The sequence below is a fragment of the Phallusia mammillata genome, chromosome 7 (assembly GCF_965637545.1).
Source record: "Phallusia mammillata chromosome 7, kaPhaMamm4.hap1.1, whole genome shotgun sequence".
NCBI classification, from domain to species: Eukaryota; Metazoa; Chordata; class Ascidiacea; order Phlebobranchia; family Ascidiidae; genus Phallusia; species Phallusia mammillata.
In genome coordinates, this window is record NC_137258.1 from 22,114,184 (window position 1) to 22,139,300 (window position 25,117).

The 25,117-nt window shown below is 37.4% G+C and overlaps 1 protein-coding gene and 2 long non-coding RNA genes across 4 annotated transcripts; 2 read left to right on the forward strand and 1 right to left on the reverse strand.

Moving 5' to 3' along the window:
- Window positions 1–1,091: 1,091 nt before the first annotated feature.
- LOC145239587 (uncharacterized) lies at window positions 1,092–4,261 on the reverse strand. Its single transcript, XM_080102950.1, has one exon. It carries the CDS (start codon window positions 2,369–2,371, stop codon window positions 1,574–1,576), a length of 798 nt encoding a protein of 265 aa, XP_079959076.1. The 5' UTR covers window positions 2,372–4,261; the 3' UTR covers window positions 1,092–1,573.
- Window positions 4,262–9,707: 5,446 nt separating this feature from the next.
- Window positions 9,708–14,504, forward strand: LOC145238557 (uncharacterized). 2 transcript variants are annotated; one of them, XR_013862145.1, is made up of 2 exons: window positions 9,708–9,782; window positions 14,231–14,504. It is a non-coding gene; the product is annotated as an uncharacterized LOC145238557 (long non-coding RNA). The 2 variants fall into 2 exon arrangements; XR_013862144.1 differs by lacking the exon at window positions 9,708–9,782 and adding an exon at window positions 9,797–9,848.
- An 8,360-nt stretch (window positions 14,505–22,864) lies between these two features.
- Window positions 22,865–24,871, forward strand: LOC145238387 (uncharacterized). Its single transcript, XR_013862113.1, has 3 exons — window positions 22,865–22,979; window positions 23,068–23,147; window positions 23,306–24,871. It is a non-coding gene; the product is annotated as an uncharacterized LOC145238387 (long non-coding RNA).
- Window positions 24,872–25,117: the final 246 nt, after the last annotated feature.

Genomic DNA, 25,117 nt, shown 5'->3' on the forward strand with positions numbered 1-25,117 from the left:
GGCGCTTGTAATCTAAAAATGAGTGTTTAGTATAGGGCAGGAACTTGGCCGAATGGTCCGGCGAGGCCTGACCCATATGCGGACATAAACAACCTGATCGGGATTCATACCTGGAAGTGGCCTGGGTTCGAACCCCGTAAAAAAATGTTCCATATAATACATTGCGATCTATTTTGTTCAGTTTCGTTGCCTGTCTATCGGTAGTTATCCTCCATAAACTACAATCTGCCATAAAAGTTTATTCAACTAAAACAATGCTTGAGTGTATTCTTACTGTCGGGCTCCATAGCCTACTTTGGGAGTTTTTTGTTGGTTATGCTTTTAAATCTATGCTAAGTGGATTTTTAATCGAATTTAACCAAACCAATTAGTGCTGTTAGCAACTACTCTGTAATTCTTTTTAGTTTTTACCTATCATTCATTAAAATGCTAGATAGCAACGGATAAAATTGCCAAAATGCATTATTTAAAACTTACACCACTATGACGTCACAGACCTAGCCTCGTTTGAGAATTTGATTATTGTCGTGCAATGCCGACTCGAAAGCATTGTCGCTTCGTTCGTGGTCTGCGTAGCGTTAATAATTTATGATCTTGTCATCAGATCCGCAGTTTCTGAATTATTTATTGCGGAACGAATAATAAAACTCTTGTCTTAACTCTTGAAAATTAGAACTCCATGCTGCCTTGTTTTCTAGCATAAAATGTGTAAAAAATTCAATAGCCATTGCAATATTTTTAAATGCTATTTTTTTGCTGTGTTTAATTTTTAATAAGTTTGCTTGGATTTCGGCTGCCTGAATTTAGATAATTCTGCTAAAAAAAGTAAACAGCAATTGACTGCACTCTGGCATTTTTAAACTCCATTTTACATATAGTGTACTGCATTTACTAAATTGGCTTTTGCTTAACGTCCCTAAAGTTTAAACCGATGTATGACATTGGAAACTGAATAAGATAAATATCAAATGCTAACAGTTCTGCTAACCAATGCATATGTAAGAAATATATAAAAGCTGTTACCCTGTGCTGTGGAATCACCCAATACTTTGGTAACACTGTTTTCATCATCGAACAACAACAAACAAAGCTAAGTTTTTTCGTGTTTATTTTCAAAGAAAAAAACAAAAGATGAATAAGTAAACGTAGAAAGGTAGATGAAAGCAACACATAGTGGGTGAACCTCTGTGATAATTTTACACCAAACAGTCTCCAATGAGCTTAAAAAATCGCCGAAGCACCACTCTATAAAGCGGATGACAGTTTTTAAAAAATAGCAGCCAACGACATACACCAGTGGTGTACGTTTTTCTGCGAAAACGTAAGGAAGGACAACAAATGCACCGATTTTTGAGTAGCAGTATACAAGGGTCAAAGTTTAATCCAAATTCACAGTGCCTTTTTGACCCCCGAAATGTCGGCGCTTCTGTAATGCATTGCACAGGTGTTTGGTCGTGCGGCAATAAGACCTCAATACTGATCTAGGCCCAGTCTCGAGCGGTCACGCCATTTCACGGGGCAAACATATAGCCCTTGTGTGTTTTGAGACTTGAACAAAGTCCGCACCACTCTATCACCGTTGTTTGCTGTTGCTGTATGAGCGCAATCGAATGCCGAGACTATTAAGGCTGCTGCGGCGTCCTTCGCGCATTTTTCGTCTTTGCGGCGCTTTTAAAGTATCTCCTGCGCCGTTAACATCGCCTTCACCGTCTTCTTGTTCATCTAATGTTGGTAAAACACTAGAACCTGGAACATAACCATCCGTGATCCCGCCGTAGCCGCTGACTCCGCCTTTAGTCAATTCTGTAAGTAGTTCAACCCATTCGTTGCATTGTTCTTGTGAAGCCGCCTTTAAAGTAATAGCGCTGGAACCATCTGCATCGTCCATGTGGCGGCTTTGAACAATCCAAAACGTACAACCGTCTGCGTTGTCGTCTTCTTGCCCGACTTGACAGCACCGCTTAACGGCACAGTTGACAAGTTTAACGCAAGCTGCGGGCTTAGCGTACTTCTTATTGGAATCGTGGATGACCAAATACGGACTCGCGGCTTTGGTGTATACAGCAACTTTTACCAAACGAGGCATTCTGTTGTCGCAAAAGCGTTGAGCATTGTTGCTTTGCGGAAGATTGAACGGCATTGGTTTGTCTCTTCCTGGCATGCTGAACCCACGGTTGTTTGTGTTTTTCAGATGCGCCAGTCTATGGTTGACAGTAGGGCGTGGGAGGTCCAGTGGGACTTTGCTGTTTGTGTTGTAATTGTTGTTGTGGTGGTAAAACGCACCACCGACACCGGAGCACAGTGTAAGATAGCCGATCTTCGCCTCGCCATCATAGTTTGTTGTCTCATCGTCCATCGCTGATAGAGTCATTATGATTCACTTAGTTTTGCTAGTGGTTAGTAATAAGCTTTGTCTATAGATGCTTTGTCTGTAGAAATAACAATATTACGTCATTAGTTGACCTGTTGATTTGCGAAGACAAATCATAGTAAACAACACCTTTCCGCCTATCTTTTTGCAAGGCCTCAATGCAGGCATCTTTAACACCAGTAACGGCGATTAGACTTGCATTTGCCTTTTAATTGCAACAAACATTTAATGTTTAGGATTGATTTGCGTCCATCTTACAGCCATACATCTATATGTATTAATCCAATTGCAACAAATAAGTGGCTGTCCGTTTGCATGCGTTTGTAAGTTAAAATCCTGTTTACAAAAGCCTTATCGCCTTGTGTTTACCACCTTATAACTTTAGTTGAACGTATAAGCGAACTTCAACACAAGAGACACCAGCAGGGTCTGACACATAACAACAACAACTTTACCAAGTACGTGCTATTGTCCCCATATTCATGGCTACTTTGACTCGTAAAACCTCTAGCAAGGGCAAGCTCTGTCTGCTTTGTGTCAACAAACCGCGAGACTGGTTGTTGCCGATTTTCGCGAGGTCAGATTTTGTATCAATAGGTCTGGTTACAGTTCCTCAAAGCGTAAAAGAATCTCTAAAGTTTCCCATGCTGTGTAAGCTTGGTGAAATCTATTCAACATCTGGAAGTTGTCAATCACTTTTCAAAACCGCTAAACCATGCCTAAGTTTCCCAGCGTAAATTGCGTAAAAAATGGTTCAAAATTGTATTCGACTCCTTATCAATTGAACGTGAGAGCTTCGATGCAGTTGAATGCATAAAACTTGTTTACAAACACGTTTTCGACAGCGTAAAGTCGTGAATGCAGCAAGCGCTAAGTATGTCATCAGGAAAGAGTTGACGTGTGTGTGCTGCACATCAACGCATATTGCTGAGCCTGTAAATATGCTTATCTTGTAGAACGTCGATTTAAGCAGTGGCGTATGCGCATGTTACAAAAGTATTTGACAGTAACAAGGCTCTCATGTTAGTCCGCCACATTGTTAAAACGACAGCTGTGAAAAAAGTGCCCGTTATCTGTGTTTTGACAAAGTGGTGCGATATATTAACATTACTAACAACACTAAATCAGATTTCCTTTTAAATTGCTACCGTTTATTGTTTACCAACCTAAACTGACAATACACCAACGTTAAAAGCGTCTTGTTTTAACCAGATGATACATTCATGCACCAAGAAGTTCAAATTTAATAAAACCCTGCTGTGCGCTGAAAATAACTTCAATATTTAAATTCATAGAAAGTAGATAACCCTAAATACATTCGTTCCACCGATTATGAAATGTGAGTATTGTATAATGATTTCTTAATACAGCACCGAATATTTCTGCAAGTGACAGCTAGCTTCTTAATCTAATGACGATTATACCATTGACATACTAACGACCATGGCAGGGTTAGAGCGTTTAGGAAATTACCGGATACAAAAGCCCAAAACTTGTCAATGCACGTTACACTGACGTTTTAGCTCTGCTTACATGGTGTTGTAACCAGAAAACTAGTGCTAATATGGCGTTAAAGGGATTATCAAGCCTAAAGTTTTTACAATGTGCCAAGCTAAACTGAAATCTTGTTTAACAATACTCCTGTTTGTGGTTCTGTCCCAGCTGTCCCAGTTTTCCAAACAGGCAACAGTTACAATTTATCTGCTTAAATGTGTCTGTAACTGTCACATTTTCACACGTTTTTAGCACTATTACTGCTTTTCAACAAAATGTTGAAACCTTTAAGTATCATGTACACATTTTAGACAACAACAAAGCTTACTAAACAATCTAAATTCTAAACATTCTTATACTCAGGCCAAACTGCTATGTTGCCATACTCTTCACCTCAGTGCTGTTGGTTTATCAACTGACGCCTCTTTCTTTCCGTGATTTGGTTTTATACTGCGGAACAAGCCATTGTGCGCCTTTTCCCCTCCCACGTGCTCTTTTCCTCTCGTTTGTTTCTTTTATTACTAGCCAAAGAGCACACAGACAACACTTCTTGTTGCGTCATAAGCGTACTGGAAGAGAGCATTGTTGTGTACTGGGTTGGGATTCGAAAGTGCATTGACTTGTACGTTAGAAACCAATGTTTGTGTCTTCCACCTAAAAGCTGTTTGCAGTCTATTCGTCGCGTTGTATTGATTGTTACGTCACAATGCGGCGATTGGGGAGAGAGTTCCCGTCGCACCACTCGAAGCGCTGACTGATGACATCAAAATCTCGAGAACCCTACGTAACAAAGCATACCGAACCAATCCAGATCGATTCAGGGTTTAGTCATACCGGGTTTATGTAAACAAGCGGTTAGGCGGCGTTTCCCGAGCTTTATTTGTTTTGCGGTGCTTTCGGCAAAAACATGTCCCTTTGTGAAACATTCGATTGATTTGTCCTCTGGGAAAAACTTTCTACCCTCCATATTTATTGCAAAATGTCGAACGATTGTTCTGCTCGAAATAGGTTTAGAACGTATACCTTCACCTAAATATGTTGGCTTTTTACGTCTGTTTGATCCATTATCCTACATTTGAGTATTTCTACAGAACATATCCGTGTATAATGTTCCATAATTGTTTTTTGTGCAATTTGGCTCATTTAAGATATGAGGGCTAACGTTTCTCAATGTAAAGTTTCATGAATTATTATTCGTCACATAATATATGCACGACAAAAGGGTTTCCAAAGTTGACCCTGTTGACACTCACGAATCACATTAAATTTTTATCACCGGCACCAAGGGACTGGCAGAAGCTACTGTTTAAATCAGCAAGTAAATTCAACATGGTACACATACATTTTTCATAGTCGTCTTTTAAATGTCTTTTCCAGGCCTAGAAGGCGATCAAACTCGGAGATGTTATGGCGTAAGGATCGGTTGTGGATATAAAAAACTAAGCTGCGGCAAATACGGCAATTAAAACTGGCGCTTCCTGGCCAACCACCGATCTTTACTTGTAGATTTACCCGCCTAATTACCACCTATGCCTGATAACTAGCCTTCATCGATGTGAAAATTAATAACGGCTACTTGTTAGTAGAGAATGTCGCCTCAAGAGGCTTAATTCGGTGCGAACAAGGCGCGTATTACAGCAAGCGGGCCGGGTTTAAGTGTTTTTTGGCCGGCGAACCCCATTATTATGGACCTGTTGTGGCCAGCCGAGGCACGATTGGGATTTTATTATTGGCCCAAACCTCTTGACACGTGGAGAATCATCAGTCTACTTTGGCCAGGGCTTTGTGGGTCGCTGAGTGGTTACGTTGTTTTGTTGACGCGTTGATCTAGACAAGACAACACCCTATCAATTGTAACTTACTAACGCTTAAACGCACAAGCTTATTCATAAAACATAGTTTTGATAGCCAAAAAAACTCTTTTTTCTAAAAACACTTTAGCGGAACACTGCACTAGCTACATGTGTACAGACTTTATAGTATGGTAAAATAAGCTTTACACGAAAATAAGTATGAATTTATTATTACCACCCTTGTACATAAAAACCGTTAACCTTCGCAACAGCCCCACATGCATTAATCGAATCATTTTGCGGTTTAGAGTATCCTGCATTTGATATCATGTATATCAAATTATTTAACGGAAACTCAGCTTGTCGTTTAACCACTAGAACACGTTCTCGCTTAAATTTATATAGGTTGTGGCGATGTTAACAACAGGATGTGCAGTTTGCACGTACATTACATCCTGTGTTATTTTGCCTAATAAAATTTGCGGGAACGCGTAAAAACGAAAGCCGGCGTTGGTATTTCTTAAACAGGAAGACGCATTCAAGCTGTTCGTGCTCTGATGAAATTAATATATGTCCCCATTAAATGAAATCAATATAAGTCCTTTTAAATTACACTTCAACGCTATTATTACTACTGGCATTGTTACGTAACAATAAACGATGTGTTGACGTTTCACGCGCGCTTACGTCATTGACGTCACCCCGATGCCAGGTCGAAAGGCAACGTTTAAAGTCGCTGTAACGAGCTGTTAACTGTAGGCTTCCGGTCGACTTGGAAAAAAACGTAAAATCGATTTTCTCCTAAGGCAACTTTTATTGCGGTGGTGGCAATAAAATTCGAAGATGATTATTATTGCGAAACAATTGGACTTTCCGGATGACTTTAACACTATGGGATGTGCTTTTTACTGTTTGATGTTTGTCCAATTCCGAGTCACTTTTTATAGCTTTTGTGTTGCTGATAAACGTAACAGTTTAATTTCAATTCGTGTTATATCAACCCTATAAATAGGGTAAAGTAATCCTTGTATATTCTTTTCTTATATTTCTTAAAAAAACACGCGTATGATTTATTCATTTAAATAAACGCTTTAGTTTAAAGAATAACAAAATCTCCGAAATACTGTATTTTCTTTAGGAGTTACCAATGCAAGCGCGTAAAGTGTTTTAAAAAAGTATATTTACAGAACCCAATGGTACTTTACACTGTCATCAGAAACAATGCCATCAGAAACTGATACAAATATTCGATCAAAATACCATCAACCCCAATCAGCTTACTAAGCAAAATACTCGCAGAATTAAAAACTAAATTACTTGCTTCTAATCATTATATATGAGAGTGGAGTTACAATAAAATAAGCTGTCGTGTATATTATTTCTTAAAGTAGCCCTTTGGCCCTGCCCTTACAACACGTGAAGTGATTTGATGGTAATAAACTGCCCTACTTAACTACGCAATTTGCTAATAGCTGCGTCCAGATAGCAGAGGGCTGAGCTGTAGAATCGATTTATCTATAACGGCTTAACCCCCTTGTTCCAAAGACATTTTAATTTTTGTGTTAAGTGTATGAATGTAATGCAACAGTTACGTTGCTTGAAATTTGCTTACACCAAATGTATAGGTTTCTGGTACAATGCAAATTCATAGTATGGACCTTCTGCAAATTTGTAGTATGGTTTTATAACTTACACATTTATATAGAACGGATAATTACATCGCAATTTCCCTTACTAAAAACGTTGCAGTGAAAACAAAACAGCCCAACAAAATACCATACGTTTAAACTTGTACCCCCCAAAAATTGTTAGCGTTTTTTTTTGTGTGCCAACGTGTTTATGGTCCCCTTTTTGCGACGATCATATGCTGAAGAATTGTTGCAGTAAGAAAACAATTCAACAAAATAACATTATTTGAACTTGCACTTTAAAACATTGTCGTTGTTTTTCTGCGAAACTTGTTGACTTTGCATCAGTTTACATTTAAAATTCATTATACGCCTGCTACTACACGACGCCTATCGACCGTTTTTCAATTCCATGACCCACCAAAGCGAATTACACGAAAACAGATCGAACCCGGTGGGATTTTCCGGCTGCAAATGACACTAAAGTGAACCTTCCCTTTTCTCCTTACGGTTTGGCACATTTGTGCAAACGAACGGTTGTTTGTACAAACATGCCTTTGTTGACTTAGTGAACTTCACAACAACACTGTTTACCCGTCATTAACGAATCTTGTCAAATACCTTATAACCCTATGACGGTATTCTTTGGAATAATATTGTAATGACGCGATATATGTGTGTCTCAAAAAGGTCGAGTGACTTACTGTTTTTTATGAACTTATCAATTAGATCACAGTAGCCTATTTACTATATTGCTGGAAACTTTGCAAATAAGAATTTTACCATTAAATAGTCACGTTTTTTTCAAACGATTTTGTCAAATATGCTAACATCATCATTAAAAGCATACCATGGTACAGCAACCATCAAATTAAAAAATAGCATTTTTTCACTTCGGCTGGGTAACTTTTAGCAACTACAAAAACATTTTTAATATACAACGTCAGCTAAGTGCATCTCAACAGCTTACTGTGCCTGAAAATGGATTTTACCTAGTTTGGGAATTTCCTTTGGCACGTGACACCAAATTGCACTTTCCCCTTGTCTCCAAATCGCACTTAGGGCCGCATCAGCAACAACGTAAACAACACGTGAAACCACCGTATCCTGTGACCTGACACATAGGGGTCAGGATCATTAAGCTGATGACTCAGAGTTAACTTTAACTTGTTGTGCTTGCACAGAGGTTAAATATGATACCGAAGTTTACGTGGTAAACATTAACACGGTAATGGTTTTTGTGGTGGCATGTAGTTGGCACAAAAACAAGAAACAGTCACGTACCGCACGAGGTGTCTGACACAGTAAGATTTGATTATCTTGAGATACATTGTTGGTACAGTTGCGTAAGCGCATCAAATCTAGCTGTGTTTATCTACGAAAATAGTTATTAAAACTTGCTGAAATACGTTGAGTTGAGACATTAATTAGCAAATAATTTTCTGTTATTTGTTTCCTGTTTAGGACTGACGATGCCATATATTTGGGCGAAATCGATTTCCAAAGTGTTTCGCATAAGAAATATACAGACTGATTTAAGTGTGTGCTGAATTTGTCAGCTAATTAATGTCTATATATGTGACTGGAATCGTCTGTTGAGCAGCCGTGGATCAGGTCGATTTCTGTATTAGTACATCGATATACGTTGAGTTGAGTTGAGTTTATTTCCCTGGGCAAAATCGTAGCAGCACAATAGCGCTAAAATATTCACCAAGCCGGAACGCAACGTTCAGACGTTATAAACGTCGTCCGCAATACTCATCATATTGGCCTCCAAAGGATATCTAATTGAATCCTTTGGGATAAATTAACCCCCGTTTGAATCTGCTTTGACATGACTGCTCTTACGGGCATAACGTCAGAATTGTAATTGTGACGTAAAAGCGTACCTCAGATAAAAAATTTAACGTGTACTAAGTATGAATTTTTATCATTTTCCCTACTGATAAGATCAATGTGCCCTTTTGTACGTACGGTTGAATAATTGATTGGCCATTGTTTGCAATGTGACCCCCACAACCCTTCAAACGTATTGTTACAAAAACAATGGCCATGACTCTAAGGGGAAATGACGTTGATTAATGTCGCGTCATTATTTCATCACAATGCAATTACATCAGCGGTACGAAACGAAATTCTTATGCCAGTGGTTCTTAAACTTTTTTTTGTTGCGACGACCCTGGAAAAGTTTTCTGGACTTGCGACGCACCAGCAAATAAAAGTTAATGAGGAAACTTATTATTAAAGTTATGTTTATTGATACAACAACAAGAAGCCACGAAACGCAACTATTCGTCGACGCCCTTGGAAAACTAAAACGACGCACAATTTGAGAACTACTGTCTTATACAATGGAAATTAGCTTCGTAGCATTTTCGTTTTCAATTATTTTGCACCTGCCCATTCCTATGTAGACTAACCCAGATTTTTCTGGTTGCAGACAAGAAACAAAACCGGTTTCAGCCGGTTCAATTGGGACAGTGTCGGATGTGGCAGGTTTGAAATGATTGTTTACAATCATATGACTTCTATATTTGGTGAAATTCATCCATGCATCTTTCTGTAAGCTATTGAGCTTTCCCACCGAAGACAGCTAATCATTTTAGCAGGTGCAGTTAATTTACATTGTGGCAAACAGCAGATTAAATTCGTATCTAACCTACGAATTTAATCTGCTGTTTGCCACAATGTAAATTAACTGCACCTACTGGCAAACAAGTCCAATTATTACATATTTTTGAGCTGATTAATGCGCCTGATGCTAGTTTTCGGCGATCTTACAAAATGTGGCTAGAATCAAATACGAATTATACTTGTAGTTAAGCATATTTGGTAAGAAACAAAGCAAACTCACTTTGAGTGAAGCACATGTGCGGCCCTCGATCCAATTTTGATACTTATAATTGGCCCTACAGTAACAAAGGTTGCCCACCCCTGCGTTATTCGGTCAAATTCTATGCATTCATGCCGTTTGTTTCTCAAGAAAACTAAACGCTTTCCAAATTCTGATAGACCACCTAAATATCAAAGCATAACGTTTTGTGTGCAGTATTGGTACAATTTGGCAAACCGAAACGCTAAGCCGTAATATATTTCCGATAGACTGTGCCAAGTTAAAGTCATCAAAAGAAAAAACTTCCCCAAATTCACAAATCGAATGCAGTATACTTTATCTCAACCTTCCTAAAACCACCAGTGACCTAAATTAAACGAACGACAAATCATAACAAAGGCAACGCAACCAGGCGCGTTTTGTCTAGAACTAAAAGCACACCACACAGCAGTTCATGTTCAAAATCCAAATATTTTAACACTTATATGCACTGGTATACCGCAACCCATTGCTGACGGGTTTGGGCGGAAGGCAAGGCCCCATACTTATGTAACACAATAGTGACGGACGTGTTTTGCAGTAAACAGCGGTGTATAGAGATCACACGACACGTGCAAAGCACTTCACCGGTTCAGTTGCAGGGTTGTGGTTGCGCTTGTTGGTTCAGTTAATGCGTTGAGTTCAAAAGCCGCTGCTTTTGGTGCAACCCTAAACGCGAAATGGAGGACGGGTTTTTCGTCGAAAAACCAACTAAAAAAGACTTAATTCCGAAACGGTTTACATAGTCCCAAAACTGTTGAAATCATTATAGAAGATTTAACAGTTGCTTTCCATGGTGTAATCTGTAATGCATGCTGTTGTTTTTTAGAACAACACTAAATGGACTTGTTATATATTACAACGGTAGTTACTTTTAGTAGTCAGTTTACAATGCGAAAGCTTTTAAGTCAAAAACAACTTGTTTTTTTTCATACTTTTATTGCAACTGCTACACGCGGTCACACCTTATCAATTTTCCAACAATTGTTTCTATGTTTAAATGCTAAACTTGTTTAAACTATCTTAGAAACAACGAATGGGTTTTAGGGGTAAGTTTTGTCACAGCAGGAGTACTTGTGGGTCAACAACGTGGCCACCCCTAGTTTAACCAGCCCTCATTTTCCATCTTGGGTCAAAAATTGTTTGTAAGACTTCACGGCTAAAGAAGACAGATTGACTGGTATTTCTCCTATTGCTTTGTTTTACACGGACGTGCGAATCAGGAATTTAGCTGGGTGCAATGAGTTACTGCTGTCATTTCCGAAGCGTTCGTGCTTTCTCCATAGTGGACCTCACGCGAAGGCGTTGAAAGAAGGGTTTGTTTGTGGTGGTTAGACCCGCATACCTTTGATAGCGCATGTTGTTCTTAAAAAATCTAAATTAACGCCATTCCGGTTTGTATTGATTTGTGTTTGGCATGATTTCTACCCCACCGGTAACCCCCCTTTCTAGATTAATTAGTTGTTGTTGTTTTTTCTATTGGTGTTTAAAATAGTAATGCAGATATACCCGACCGGGGGTTACACTAAAGATGTCGCGGCGAGCGTGAGAAATTTTCTCATACCAACAACAAACATAGTAAAACAGAAAAATTTGAATGCACCTCCTGTGTTTTTTTACTTTTTATTGGAAATTGAAATACAACTGAAACTCACCAGGAAATATTGCACAAAAAACCGTGAAAAAATGCCATTAAAATTGTATTAACATATTACATTTGCAGGCTGTTCAAGCTGTCTCAAAATTCTAATTACTTGGCATCGAAACCGAATTCTTTCTGGTTTAACGCGAGCAAGGTCAAAAGATTTCTCTCTAACACTCACACTTAATTGCAATCTGTCGAAATAATTTCGTTAAATTCACGACTGTCAGAAAAGTGCTGACACTGGCAATTACGCCACTTATCTTGAAACCAAAGCAAGATGTATCTGTAGTTTGCAGCCTAATTTGTAAGCTAGCATGCGGTGACACCATGAATGCAAATCGCTGCAATTTTACTGCAAGTGGAAACGTTCGAAGCGGTGACCCAATTTTTGGGTTTAGCAGTAAAGTTTCGAAAAATCATACGGGTTAAATCTTTCCCTCGAAATTGCCCGAATAAACTTAACAAGCAAGACTCAAATACTCCAGGATGTAACACTGAAGTTGTAAGTAGGCCCTAAACTCAAATCATTTGCAATTTAAAGACCCAAAGTTGGTAAAACTGGAAAAAATGATGCCTAGTTTCAAGTTAGGCTAAAAATAAGCCCATTTATTTAAAATTAAGCCCCGACTTAAAAAGCTCGGCTTGACTTTACAACCCTTGTTAATAGTGCGAAAATCATTGCCCGTAAACAATTTTATGGTGTTTTTGCACGTGTTCTGGATCTATTAATTTCATCCGTAAAAGCCAAACAATCCACATTAGAAGTTTTTAAACAGTCCATAAGACCAAACATCACATTTTAACTTTTAAATTTTCGTGGTAATTTAGCCTTGTTGTGTTAATTCAGTTCACAGTTCAGCAAAACCTAATTAACTCGTGACGCCAGCAATCAATGCTAACAAACTTTTAGTTCATTAAACACGCCATGATCCCGTATTAAGACCCTGACTGACAATAATTGCATGAGACACACGACTGACAAATCGACAGACATACAAAGCAACACAAGCTCTGAAATGCACAAAAATTTCCCATGTAGTAACTACTACTTGGTCAATTGGAAGTTGACATGAGTCCACATTGCGTCAATTGGTTCCGGCCTGAATGGCAAGTCGGGCAAATTGGATTTTTCTCAGGCCCTAGGGAGCGATGGCGTAAATAATGAAGTCATTGGGCAAATTTTGTGTCTGGTTCCATGCAAGACGCGGTATGTGGGCATTCCTAACGGGGCAGGGTTAAAATGTGTCAAGTCATTTCTTGATTAATCTTAAAATACTGCTTTATACCGGTATGGCCTATGACTCAACGCAGCTTAAATACGCTTTGCAACATGTTAGAGAGGGAAATATATTTTTGGTCTTTTTTTCTTGGAATAAATTGAGCTATAATATTATTGCATTAACACAATACATAAATGCCATGTTTGAACATTTGTTATGTGAGCTTTCAACTCAAATTTAAAATAGGCCAAGTCAATAACCGACATGTTTTTGCACGTAATCTGACGCAACCTGTAAACTCTCCCTTGGCTACTTGAGGTGACGTCAACTCCATGACGTAACCATGAAAGGCGTGAGCCGTCTTAGCCGTTAGTATGAATAAAAAAGCATTGGTTTTTCGTTAACCTTTGCACACTTTGGCAATTTGTCGCCGTAAACCATTTCTGTTTTGTAACGTAATATTTTTTACCACTGTCATATTTTATTTCTGGACAAGTCAAATTTTAACCGCATTATTTTGATACACCATAAGTAAATGTGATTGTGTTCAGTGTATAATTTTCTGTATATTTTGAATATGTGTGAGTCAGTGGTTCTCAAACTGTGTGCTTCGAAACATACGTATGCAGATATGGATTTTTTTTGTATATACTGCGGGTGTGCATGGCAACGCTGAAACCTAATTTCGATCTCATTTTTAACCATAATTACTCTTACTCTTCAAATTAATCAGGCTAAGTAAACTTTTAGTAAACTATTGCGTTTTTAGCTTGTACGGTTAACGCTAACCGAAAGTTTTAGCTATTGTTCTGCAAGCTGAAAACGGCCGAGTATATACACTGCATACTTGATTTGAAACATAAGTGGGCCCGTTTGCTGCAAAAAAGCGTTGGAATAAATTTAGGCAGCTAGAACATTATATTGTTGCCGCTTAAGTTCGGTATCATTTCTCCTTAATGGATCTAAGTAAGCAGCTTGGTGAATTCTTTCCGTAATATTGACTAATTCTAACATGAAATCCACACTAAATAAACTGGTGCCAATGTAAGTTAATAGATTTTGAGCATTACCTTTTTTCGGAGGGGTGTTTTAAAATCACCAAGCTGTCAATGGGGCGGTAGCCTACAGAAAAAATGTCGAGAAAACTTGCTACAGAGAAACAATCTGTTGAGGTGTAAACAACTAAAAACCTTTTTAATCGACACAGCTTCGATTTGTCTGATAAACCGCAGTTGGTGTTTGGTTCAACCCAAGTAAGATCAATAAAGCGAAATGCCCTTCTACCGGAAAGCAACGGTCAACGATTGATCTCTAGGATGGCGTCGACGTCGTTGTCAAGCTCAGATGACGGATGGCTGCATTTAAAAGTGCTCGACCACAACATGTTTACCGAGTTTGCCTCGTGGAATCTTGGTGGGCCTGGAGAGCGCTTGGAAAACACGTTCCAACCTTCAGATTAATAAACATGGTTCTGTTTTTAATCCTTGTGATAAATGATCTTGCACGCGCAATATTTCAAGTCGAAATATTTTGTTCATTGAATGTTTTGGCAATATGTATTGAGACCGACCGACAAAAGCTACCGACAAATTTAAATAAACAATCTATAGTAGCCGCATAGTTGTATTAACATGTAATAGGTATATAAATGACAAAGTTTGATTTTTTCTTGTTGATTTTATGTAATCTATTCAAATAAATGCAAGTCGTTCACTTTTTGCGGTATTTATGAACAAAAGTTCAACAATCATAGCAAAGCGTAAATGCGTAGCCTATGTTGGAGTTATAGTAGTTATGTACTTATTTTGTTGCCTAAGAATTTCATCACTTAACAACAAAATATTGAATTTTAAATCTGTAATTTAATTTTGAAAACTTACCACTCGATTACATCAAATCATTCATTGTTATAAATGGTTAAAATTCAGTATGTGAAGGCATTTGCCTGCCCGAGACTGGCTTGCTGTGAAACATTCAAAGTTTGTTTTGCAACAAACCTGATGAAACCGGCGACCGCCTTGTGTGAGCACGATGGTAGAGATAAAATATTTGATTGGAAACGGAATGCCAGTTCACACGTTTGTGGTTCCACCCATGGTTTGTTGCAGGGTTAGTCGCGTTAAGTTCGAATAAAACAAACTTAATTCGAGCCTGACTTTACACTTAGCATCATTTATGCCGCTTTTTAACAACTTTCGGGCCGGATAAGGGGTTATTTAGTTTGGGTCGGGTTTCTGGCTTGTATACTTTTGGATTCGGCGGGCCCTGCTAATTTTAGAACTGATTTGGTTCAAATCGTGCTCATAAAATATGACGCCAAACCCAGAATTTATTCCGGGTTAAATAAACTCTTCCAAGTTTCAATATATGTAAAACCCTTTTAGGGGATTATAATAAACATAGTAAAGATGATTTTTTTAACTGCATTTGCTACCTGAAAATGTAAAACAGCATAAAATTGCGTTAACCGCATTGTAGGCTATAAGCTTTTAATGACAATTCACATCTTATTAGCCTTAAATTTTTTGGATGGGGCCAATAACTTTATGCGTGCATACATACGCAAATTAACTAACAGATTTTTTATTACAGCGTCCAACATTTAAGATTTCAGGACGTGTAAAATATCTTAACAATTTTAATATCAAATGCATTTCACTAAGCCTTTTCTTTACCGCGTTTTCATATGATTTACATATAATGAAGCAACAAACAAGAGCTGGAAAAGTCTTCCCTGACCACAAAACCTCAGGAGTTTGAAGGGCAATGTTGGTTTGCACTGCACCTGTTCAGGGTTTTTTTAAGGTTTGGTTTGGGTGACCGCTAAGTAGTTTTAAGAGACCGCAAGTGTTTCATTTAAATACCAAAAAATAGCCATATTTGCTTAAACGAATTATTTTGGGAAACCGCTGGAGAAATTTGGGGGACCGTATCGGTCCCCCCAAACACCTTAAAAAAACACTGCACATGTTATTTACGATAAAAGCGGTTGTCAACCCCGACCTAATCTGTTCATTTTGGAGAATTGAGGCCCAGAGGGAGCTATGACTCAAATCAGGAAGTCATTGGAAAAGGTTTGCCTGAGTTGATGCAAGATTGGTCTGTAGCGCTAATTCGTGCAATGTCGTAATGTTGGTAAAATTTAACCAAAAAACGTAATGCTCGTTACCAATTTAATCTCGCGACTATTTTTAAGACGTTTGTTGCAACATTTATAGTGGATGCGAATTTATTTTTGTGCGCTATTCTTGGAATAAGCTAAGTATGGTTGTGTTATAAATCTCGTGACTATACGACAAACTGCACTGTAACAAATCCAAAATTAGTCGTGTTTAAATAGTAAGGTATTTACCAAATCTTATGAAAGTCAGAAAAAAATAAACAATTCTTTTAGAAAATGACCTGCAATGATGTAAATTGTAAAAACATACCATGAAATTACCAATTACCTTGGACAGATTTAAAGACTGCCCACTTTCAGCTTAACCAAAATCCATTTTACAAAACAAACGTACCGAAAAAGGCAGTTGCTTGTGGCTTAAACCAGCTAAGGGGCGCTAAGCGTTATTCAAACAGACCATGATTACGTCGTCCCGTCGTGCTATTGTTTGCTCACAATAACCCAATTACGTCATCGGTAATTATAGTCATACGCTTCGGTGGTTTTTGTTTTGTATTTTGTCTCTTTTGTATTTTTCCTGGAAATATACAAATTTTTCTCCAGCTCTAAACCTATTGTTACGTCATATTCTATTCGAGTGTAATTCATAAACTGTGCCATTGTTCTATAATTGTGACGTACATAACTCTGTTTATGGTACAGAATGACTCAATTGTTCTTACTCTGCGCGTGATTTGGCATAATTACATATGCAAGTTTTATTAGAAACTATATTACCACACCAGTAATGATTTAACCAATTTGAATGCCGTAGTAATTGCAACATAAAAGACTATACTTTTGACAATATGGTCGGAATAATAAAAAATTCAAAATGGTAAAGGATGGAATCATAAAAAATTCAAATGGTAAAACATAGTCAAGCAAAAAATCTTAGTAAACCGGCCCTATTGAAGCCCACAGTAATTTAAAAGGTATTTTACCCACCAAGATGATAATTAAACAATCCATCACATTTGTAATAATCCTCAGTTTCCAATTAACAAAGCTTAAGTGATTTGAAAACCCAATTTCACAAACATCAATCAAATGGAGCATTTAAAACCCTGCAGTAGCCAAAACCATATTTGGCAAACAAGACAGCTGTTTAATATTGCTAGTGATTTGTTTCATAACACTAAATACACCATGTCCAGTGTTTGCTTACAGCCCAGTGGTATGATATCATTTTCGTAAGGGACACGCCAATAAGTCAGCTGACTTGTAACGTTATCGCTGATCACCCTGTGTTGCGTGTAAAACGAGAAGCGAACGAATGACGTATGTACCCTGCCCATATTTGGCAAATACAGTGTTTACTTTCGCTGACACGATGCTATGGAATACGACCTGCTCAACATAGCACTGGTTTGAAAATTTTCCAGGGAAGTTTTTAATTTGTACTCTACCCAGGATTTTGCAAGTTGCTTCAATTTGGCGCAATTTTATAATCAGGTCCATTGCAGTGGTTCCCAACCGGGGAGGAATTTCAAAACTTGAGGGGAAATTACCTTTTTTAAATACTGTCTGTAAATAGATACTTAAGCTCTGGGAATATAACCTGTGAAAATCTGAAAAGACCCAATTTTAAATGATCTTTGTATGGTTTAACATCTATTATATGCAGTATATTAGGGTAAAATAAAAATGTTTTGAATTGCATAGAGAGGAATTCGTCGAAAAAAGTTAGGAACCACTGGTTTAATGAAACATTGCTCCCAATACACTACATCTAACCCACTGAACCTAAAGCTGTAGTAATTGTTTCAAAATCGTTAATTGAATGCAAAAGTTATGTGTGTGTTAATCCAAAAGATTTTAGGATACAGCACAAAAAACTTTTGACCCGAAGGTGATGCTGGGCCTTCACACACAAACTTAGCTATCAGTTGGTCGCAAGGTCTATGGCCCATACGCGGAACAAAACATACGAATAGTAAAATTGTACCCTGGAACATATTTTTGCCTAAGGAAAACAGTTCAAAACTAGTTTTATGTTGTATTATTATCAAGGGTATATCAAGAACATTTTTTACTTCATTTCAAATTATTGTTTTTGTATCAAAATATAAACAATATTACAAAAGAAATCGTATGGTAGACATCGCATGTATTTCTAACTTTCGAAAGCTGATGTTACATTAGTTTTTATGATAATAATTTCATAGCCAAAACCGATCAATGCTATCTATAATTTAGTTCTTATGTAAAACATAGGTCTATGTTGCGTCATAAGGAATAGCGTCTATCGCACTATTACGTAACAATAGTATTCATGAACCAAAATTGACGTCATTAAATTGGGTGCAATTGCGATAATTACGCATAAGCTGTTGGAATAATCGATATGTTCTAAATTTAAAGGATTGTATGACGTCACAATATAAACAAAGCTTTCTCATCAGGTGACGTAACAAAACGAAATATTTGTTTCGGTCTTCGTTTCTATGGGCCGCAGTTTGTTTAGATGTGAGACAACACAAATTTACAAACGCAGTTTTTACAATATAAATGGATGATTCTCAAAAAGGTTTGTTTTATCACTTTAGAAAACAAAGACTGGATAAAATAATTGAAATAACCTATCTTCATTTTCACTTGGAGAATATCACCAAAGCTTAAGACAGCATGTTCAAATAACTTTAAAATTTGTAGAAACGTTTCACAAAGCAATGTGTCTGATTGCAAAAAAATCGCTCAACGTCCAAAAAGTCTTTAAAATCTGCACTTTAGCGGCATCTAGCGACGCGCTTTGTTGCAATGTTATATTTCAGAGGTAAACTATGGACCTCAGATTAAGAAATCTTTTTCGGGTAGACATAGTTTTACAATCCTTTCAGGTATTTACTACACTGCTCTCTCCAACAAAACGAGAATTAGAAATAGATTTTTAAGCTTTATCGGTGTTCTCTGTCTTTCTACTCCAAAATCACATAACGCTTTATAATACAGTGTAGCTGCTGCGCGTTGTGCCATTATCCACCATTTGTGCCCTTCATTGTTTCGCACTCTATAACGTTTTAACGTTGCGCAGCTATTTCCGGCTTGGTGATTTGCAATTGTGGGGCTATGCTTACATTCACCAAGCGAAATAAACTCTTCTCATTATCTCAATTAGGATCAAAATCAGGAATCAATTCATGACAAACAGAGAAACATTTTTTTTCGATTTTGGTTATTTCTACTTCAAGTTCTTCATATTTTCAGAACCACAATTATATTATTGTTACTATATGAGGAAACGCATGACCGCGTTTTTCATCAAGTAAATTTAATATTTTAATCTACTTATTGTATTTTTACATTAAAACTTACAAATTTAGTTGATATATAAGGTAACGGTTAAATGTGTTGGAACGTCAAAAGGGCCAAGGGTCGTGCCGCACGTGTTTGTGATCAATTCTTTACAACAACATAAGGGTTTAAAATTTCTAAGTTATCGACAACTTTATTAATTAAGAATTATAAATTTTTGTTGTTAATTGTCGCATTTAAACCTGAACTACAATCGAATAACGTAACGAAAATTAACGTAAAATTTACACTAAAATGAATTCTTTTTTCGAAATAAATCACCAAAAATTTTGCTCCCCAATTGTTTTCTTGTGTCACATCAGCAATTGATCCGCATGACTAGACACAACCAATCAGCGATCTTTAAGTTTTTTTCCCGTGCCAAAGTCATTCCTGACAAAGTCATTTGTCTCGTGGTGTTTGAGGCGTGCGGAGGTGGTAGCATCAAGAAGTAACAAGGTAAATCCAAGTTCTGTTTCATTCATTTTACCACATAATAGGAAGTATTGCGATAATAATGTTAAGCATGAAGGTATTGGTAATTATGTGTAAACTTTTCATAGCCATGGGGCTTTGTTTTTAATTAGAGTTGTGTGGCATATTTGAACTGGATTATAATTATAAATATGTACTACGAAAATGTTAGATAGTTAAGGGCGTTATTTATAAATCAATTTCTTTGTTGTCCTAAAGTTACAAACCTAAGTATATAATGTTGAAAAGGATGGGGTTATTTGAGTGCACTAATTTATTCCAAACTAATGTTTTGTTACATATTTTATCTGAATCCTCGATATGTATAGAAAGCTAGGTAATTAATAGCATTTTTTATAAATAGCATTGCCTTAGTTATGCTGGGATTACAAGCCTAACCTAAACAGCAACTATAAAAGCTAGCAAAACAGTTCCTTGCACAAGGCTGTGGCAACGCGCTTTGGGCTTTGTGACGTCACACATGTAGGTGCGCTGTTTGAAATCGGCGCCGATTGTGAAACCTGCTACGCGCGTTTATGCTTAGGGCCTTTGGATGATCACAATTAGTACCACAGTCTGCACTTTACATAACTTCTACTTTGTTTACAGAATCCGAAGTTCTTCTACTCTACAAACCCGTCAACCTTCATTTATCACCATTTTCTTCAACTTCAATTATTAATTTGTATGTAAATATAGGAGTCTGTCGTGGGTCAACCGGGATAGCGGAATTGTTAGGCCTAACTTAGGTTAACTGGCGCTAGGGTTGAGTGACCTATTCTTTGTTCGAGGTGGACCCGTAAAGGACGTCTTCCTCGTTCAAAGAATGGTCCAAGTCTGTAGGAGTGCTACCATTTCAGCAAGTTGGCGCTAGGGCTAGATTTACAGGGGCACTCATTAACTAAGGTTAGGTTAGGTAACATAGGTGGGGTACGTTTGGGATTCGCGCGCCACGTAGGGACCTATCTTAGATCGATTTTTAGTTAGGTGTGGTGCGTTGCTAAATGGCTTTAGCTAAAATAAGGTGCGCATAGAAACACGGTCTTGGCATGGCCTCCACCGCATTGCATTGGCCGCGGTGTAGGCAGGACCTAGTAAGGACACAGCTACTTTCAATGAAGACCCAGGCTCGTGGGTCCGAGGGGGCCGGCATAGCATTTTGCCCGAAAAGTCCTGTGAGCCACCCTGATAGGGCGCAAACTGTTGTTAATTGTTTTTTCCAGCCCTGCGTTTGCGTAAAACACTTGGGTCCTTGCGGGGGGTCTCGAAGGGCAAGGGGCAGTGATATAGTGTTTTTGAGTTATACGACTTAAACGTCACTGTCTCTTTAAAATAAAACCTCTGCGCCTATGCTAACTGTAAAATTAGGGACGTTGTGGATTTTTTTCGGGTTTTGGCCAGCTTGTATTATCCATGCTTGTACATCCGTTTCAAAGTTTTCTTCACTAAGAAGAGGCTGCGACTTGGATATCAGACATGTGATTTAATAACTCATGTTATTTGCAATATAGTTTTTACAATAACGAAAATTTTTGCCGAATAAAAAGTCCCCATTTTCCCTTTTTGCTGGTCAAACTTATTTTTGTGTGGATTTTATTTATTACATATACTTCAGTTTCGTTTTCCTGCTTGACCCGGCCATCCAGTCATTTTGGGGCGATGGCATTTTGGGTGGTTGAAAACACGACAGACTCACTTTCTATTTTTCTAGGCTAATTTGCGGCGGTTGTATGCTAAACAGTTAGTTGAGGCAAGCTTGTATTGTGTACTTTTACGTCGGCCGCGCAGGGAGGATGGCGGTTCGAACGTTTTTGCAGGTCCTTATCCAACGAATCAGACGAACAATCTGTCTGTGCCGAAGATAAACGACAATTTTACGGTTTCTTTGGCAATTCTTTATCGACATTAGTATTTTTTAAACAAAAAGTGCAATTACATTTGTCTGTCGTTTTCCCTCTTTCATCAACAAAACTGTGTGCGGAGTCCACTTTTTCTATCCTTTCATTTCCTTTTAAGTAGACCAGTTCTTGGGGGGTGTTGTGCCTTTTTACATCAGCCGACAGGTTCTTCATGTTAGTGTTGTGTATTTTTTTATCGCCCGTCGCTCGCTTTAACCGCGCGAACCGCCATCGTCAAGAGATAGAACGAGAAAAAGTTTAGTAGTCCGGTTTTGCTGTTGTTCCCACCCAGGTCAACTGATATTAAATTGTAAGTTTAATGTTATTTTGCTCGTTAAATTCCAGAATCTAATTGTGTTTGTGTTTTTCAGAGCAGGAGTTACAACATTGGCACTGGGATAAAATTTATGTGAAATATGCAAAACAACAAATTGCAATTCAGGATTCGTCGGGTATTCTGAAATATGTGTTGTTATTGACCTCCTGTTTTGTTTTACAGCAAATAACCTTTTTACATTTTTATAGGTTTAAACTTGCTATGTTTTTGTTTTTCAGGTTTTAATATTTTTCCACAGGGATAACGATTTGCTTTGTTTTTCAGATTTCGAAAACCTTTGTTAAATCAAATCTCCTAACCCTTTGTTTTGTTTTTCAGGTTTTGATTTATTTTCACATTTTATCTTCAAAACCTATTTTTCTGATTTAAGAGTTTGCATAAACTTAACATTTTACTTGTTTTGTTTTTCAGATTTGGGATTCACTTTTAAAAGTTGTAAAAACATTTTGCTGTTTTGCAGGTTATAGGAAAAGAAGCATGTTAGTTAAGTGTTTTCTTTTTGCAGGTTTAATCAAACTTTGTTTTGTTCACAGATTTAGGGTTTTTAGGAATTCCTCATGTTAAAATAAACAACATTTTAAGACTGTCATAGACTCTTTTGTTTGATAGGTTATTTTTAGTAATTAACCTTTTTTCTCTTTTGCAGGTTTACCAAACTTGTTTTTGTTTTTCAGATTCCTAAGGCTTTAGTAGATTTAGAAAATTAGGTTTTCCGTTTTACAGATTCTACTTGGCATATGACTGCTGAAATATAAAGTAATAAGGAAAAAACTGGCATTTGGAAAAAACAAATGTAAGTATGTCGACGTTTATTATTGCTCGCTTTTATGCCCCCTGATATACCTAAACACGTGTTTAATAAATTTTCATTTGCTTTTCAGATGCTGAACCCTTGAATGACGTCATAGGTCGAGCAAGCAAACGACGAAGATCAAAACAATATTTTACACAAAGGCAAAAGGTAACCAAAATTTATACAGGTTAATTATTTAGGAATCATATCGAAGGTGTAAATAAACATTAAACCTATGTTGTCTGTCTGCATAAGCCCTTTGGCTTGCATTTAACGAACGATATTTGTTTGGTTCAGTGTTTAAAACCAATTTCTTTATTTTTCAGAGACATTTCCCACTACTTTGGTATCCGACAAAGGGCAGCCCTCATCGCTGGAATTGCCCCCTGACGTCATCACCCTCGTTCTGGCAACACCCAACGCAACATCCTACGTCATAGTGATGAAAATCGGGTGACGTCATCGACAATCCGAACGTGCATTTCATTTCGCCATCGCAACATATTACGTCACTATGTCGAAAAAACGTGACGTCATCGTCCCCAGGAGACTTTCTGCTGTACCGAACTCTTACATCACAGTGACGTATGTTTCTGACGTCATGTGTATGCAGACGGTAGCGAAACTGCTTCAACAATTTTTGACGTTTAAGTTCGGACTATTGGTTTTGATAACAGCGCAGCGTGTGGTTTTTGTCGCGATGTGTTTATGTGCGTTTTATTTGTGCCAGAAACGATAATTAGAGCTTTTTACAGATATGTAATTTAAACATGCATGCAACAAGTTTATGTGATGTTTATATGTATTGTAATTATAATTTGCTAATTTGAAATGGTATTCTATTCTATTAATTTTTATTCATATCGACTGATAAACCGAAATAATTTCTCTATATTTAAATCACCAATACTTCTGTGTCTTAATTATGTTTCGATGATTGGTGTTTAGTGGTTGATATTGTGCATAGGCAAACATTGCATGAAATATCGTAATTTTTTTCATAGCCCTTAATTTCTGTTTATATCGCGATCATGGTTCCGCTGGAGGCGCTATGTAGTTATGTTTAGAATATATCTTGTTCGGTCAACTAACACATTATTAAATTGTTACTAATTTGCCAAATGTCGATTACTGCATCGATGAGACGTAATATCATTTAACCAAAGAATAAATTATCGCTGCTAGGCATAATATGCTTGTAATTCATTTAACCGAATCACCACTAAAATGGCGCTTTGTAAACTTGCTCATTTATACTTTTGTTTTCACAAAACCGTTGCTTTAAAAGTTTTGTGTATCTCTGTTTAATTGTGCTTGTGCATGTATTACATGGAATTTATGCATATTATCGCTTACTGATTATTGACAATGTTGTGCTTGATACGTCTAGTTCGCACTGCTCTTTGCTGGTATACTACCTTTATCATACGTGTGTGGCAAAAACTATCCAACGTGTAACTTAGTGTAAGCGCTGCTATTAACCAACATTGCAACATAACAAAATTAAACCAAAACTACCCAGCGGTGTCTTTTGCTGCTTTTATGTATGTGCCATATCGTCGTGGTCTCCTGTTTTGTCTGTTATCGATTACAACTTGTACGTTTTACTTTGCTGGTCTCGAGGCTTATTACAATTGTATGGGAACAGTGTTGTAATTTTGTCTTTAAATTATCATCGGTAAAGAAATTTAAGCAATGTTTGTATATCCGTGACAAAATTTTATGTTAGGCGAACTCTTAGTCAAGCTATACTATCTATGTAAGTATTGTGTTTGAATTTTAATTGCGCGGTTTGCTGCTAGTCTGAATACTGTTTATGACAAACACCTTTCTTTAATATATATATTGCATTTGTTTTTTTGTCGCGAACATGAATATAAGTGAAAACAAGGTTTTACTTTTCTTTATTGGGAACCTGCTATAATATTATGGAGAAGATAAATGTCAGTAGGGAGTTATGATTAAATTATACTGGTTCGTGCCGGGTTAGGGCTTCAGTTTAAATTAAACGGGACTGAATGCACACGTGGTCACATGTACATTGTTGTTTCACCTTGGTATACGTTACTTGAAGGGATCCAATTTCCAATTCAGTTATTTGAGAGATTATTTACTTCACAACTTTGAAGTATTTGGTC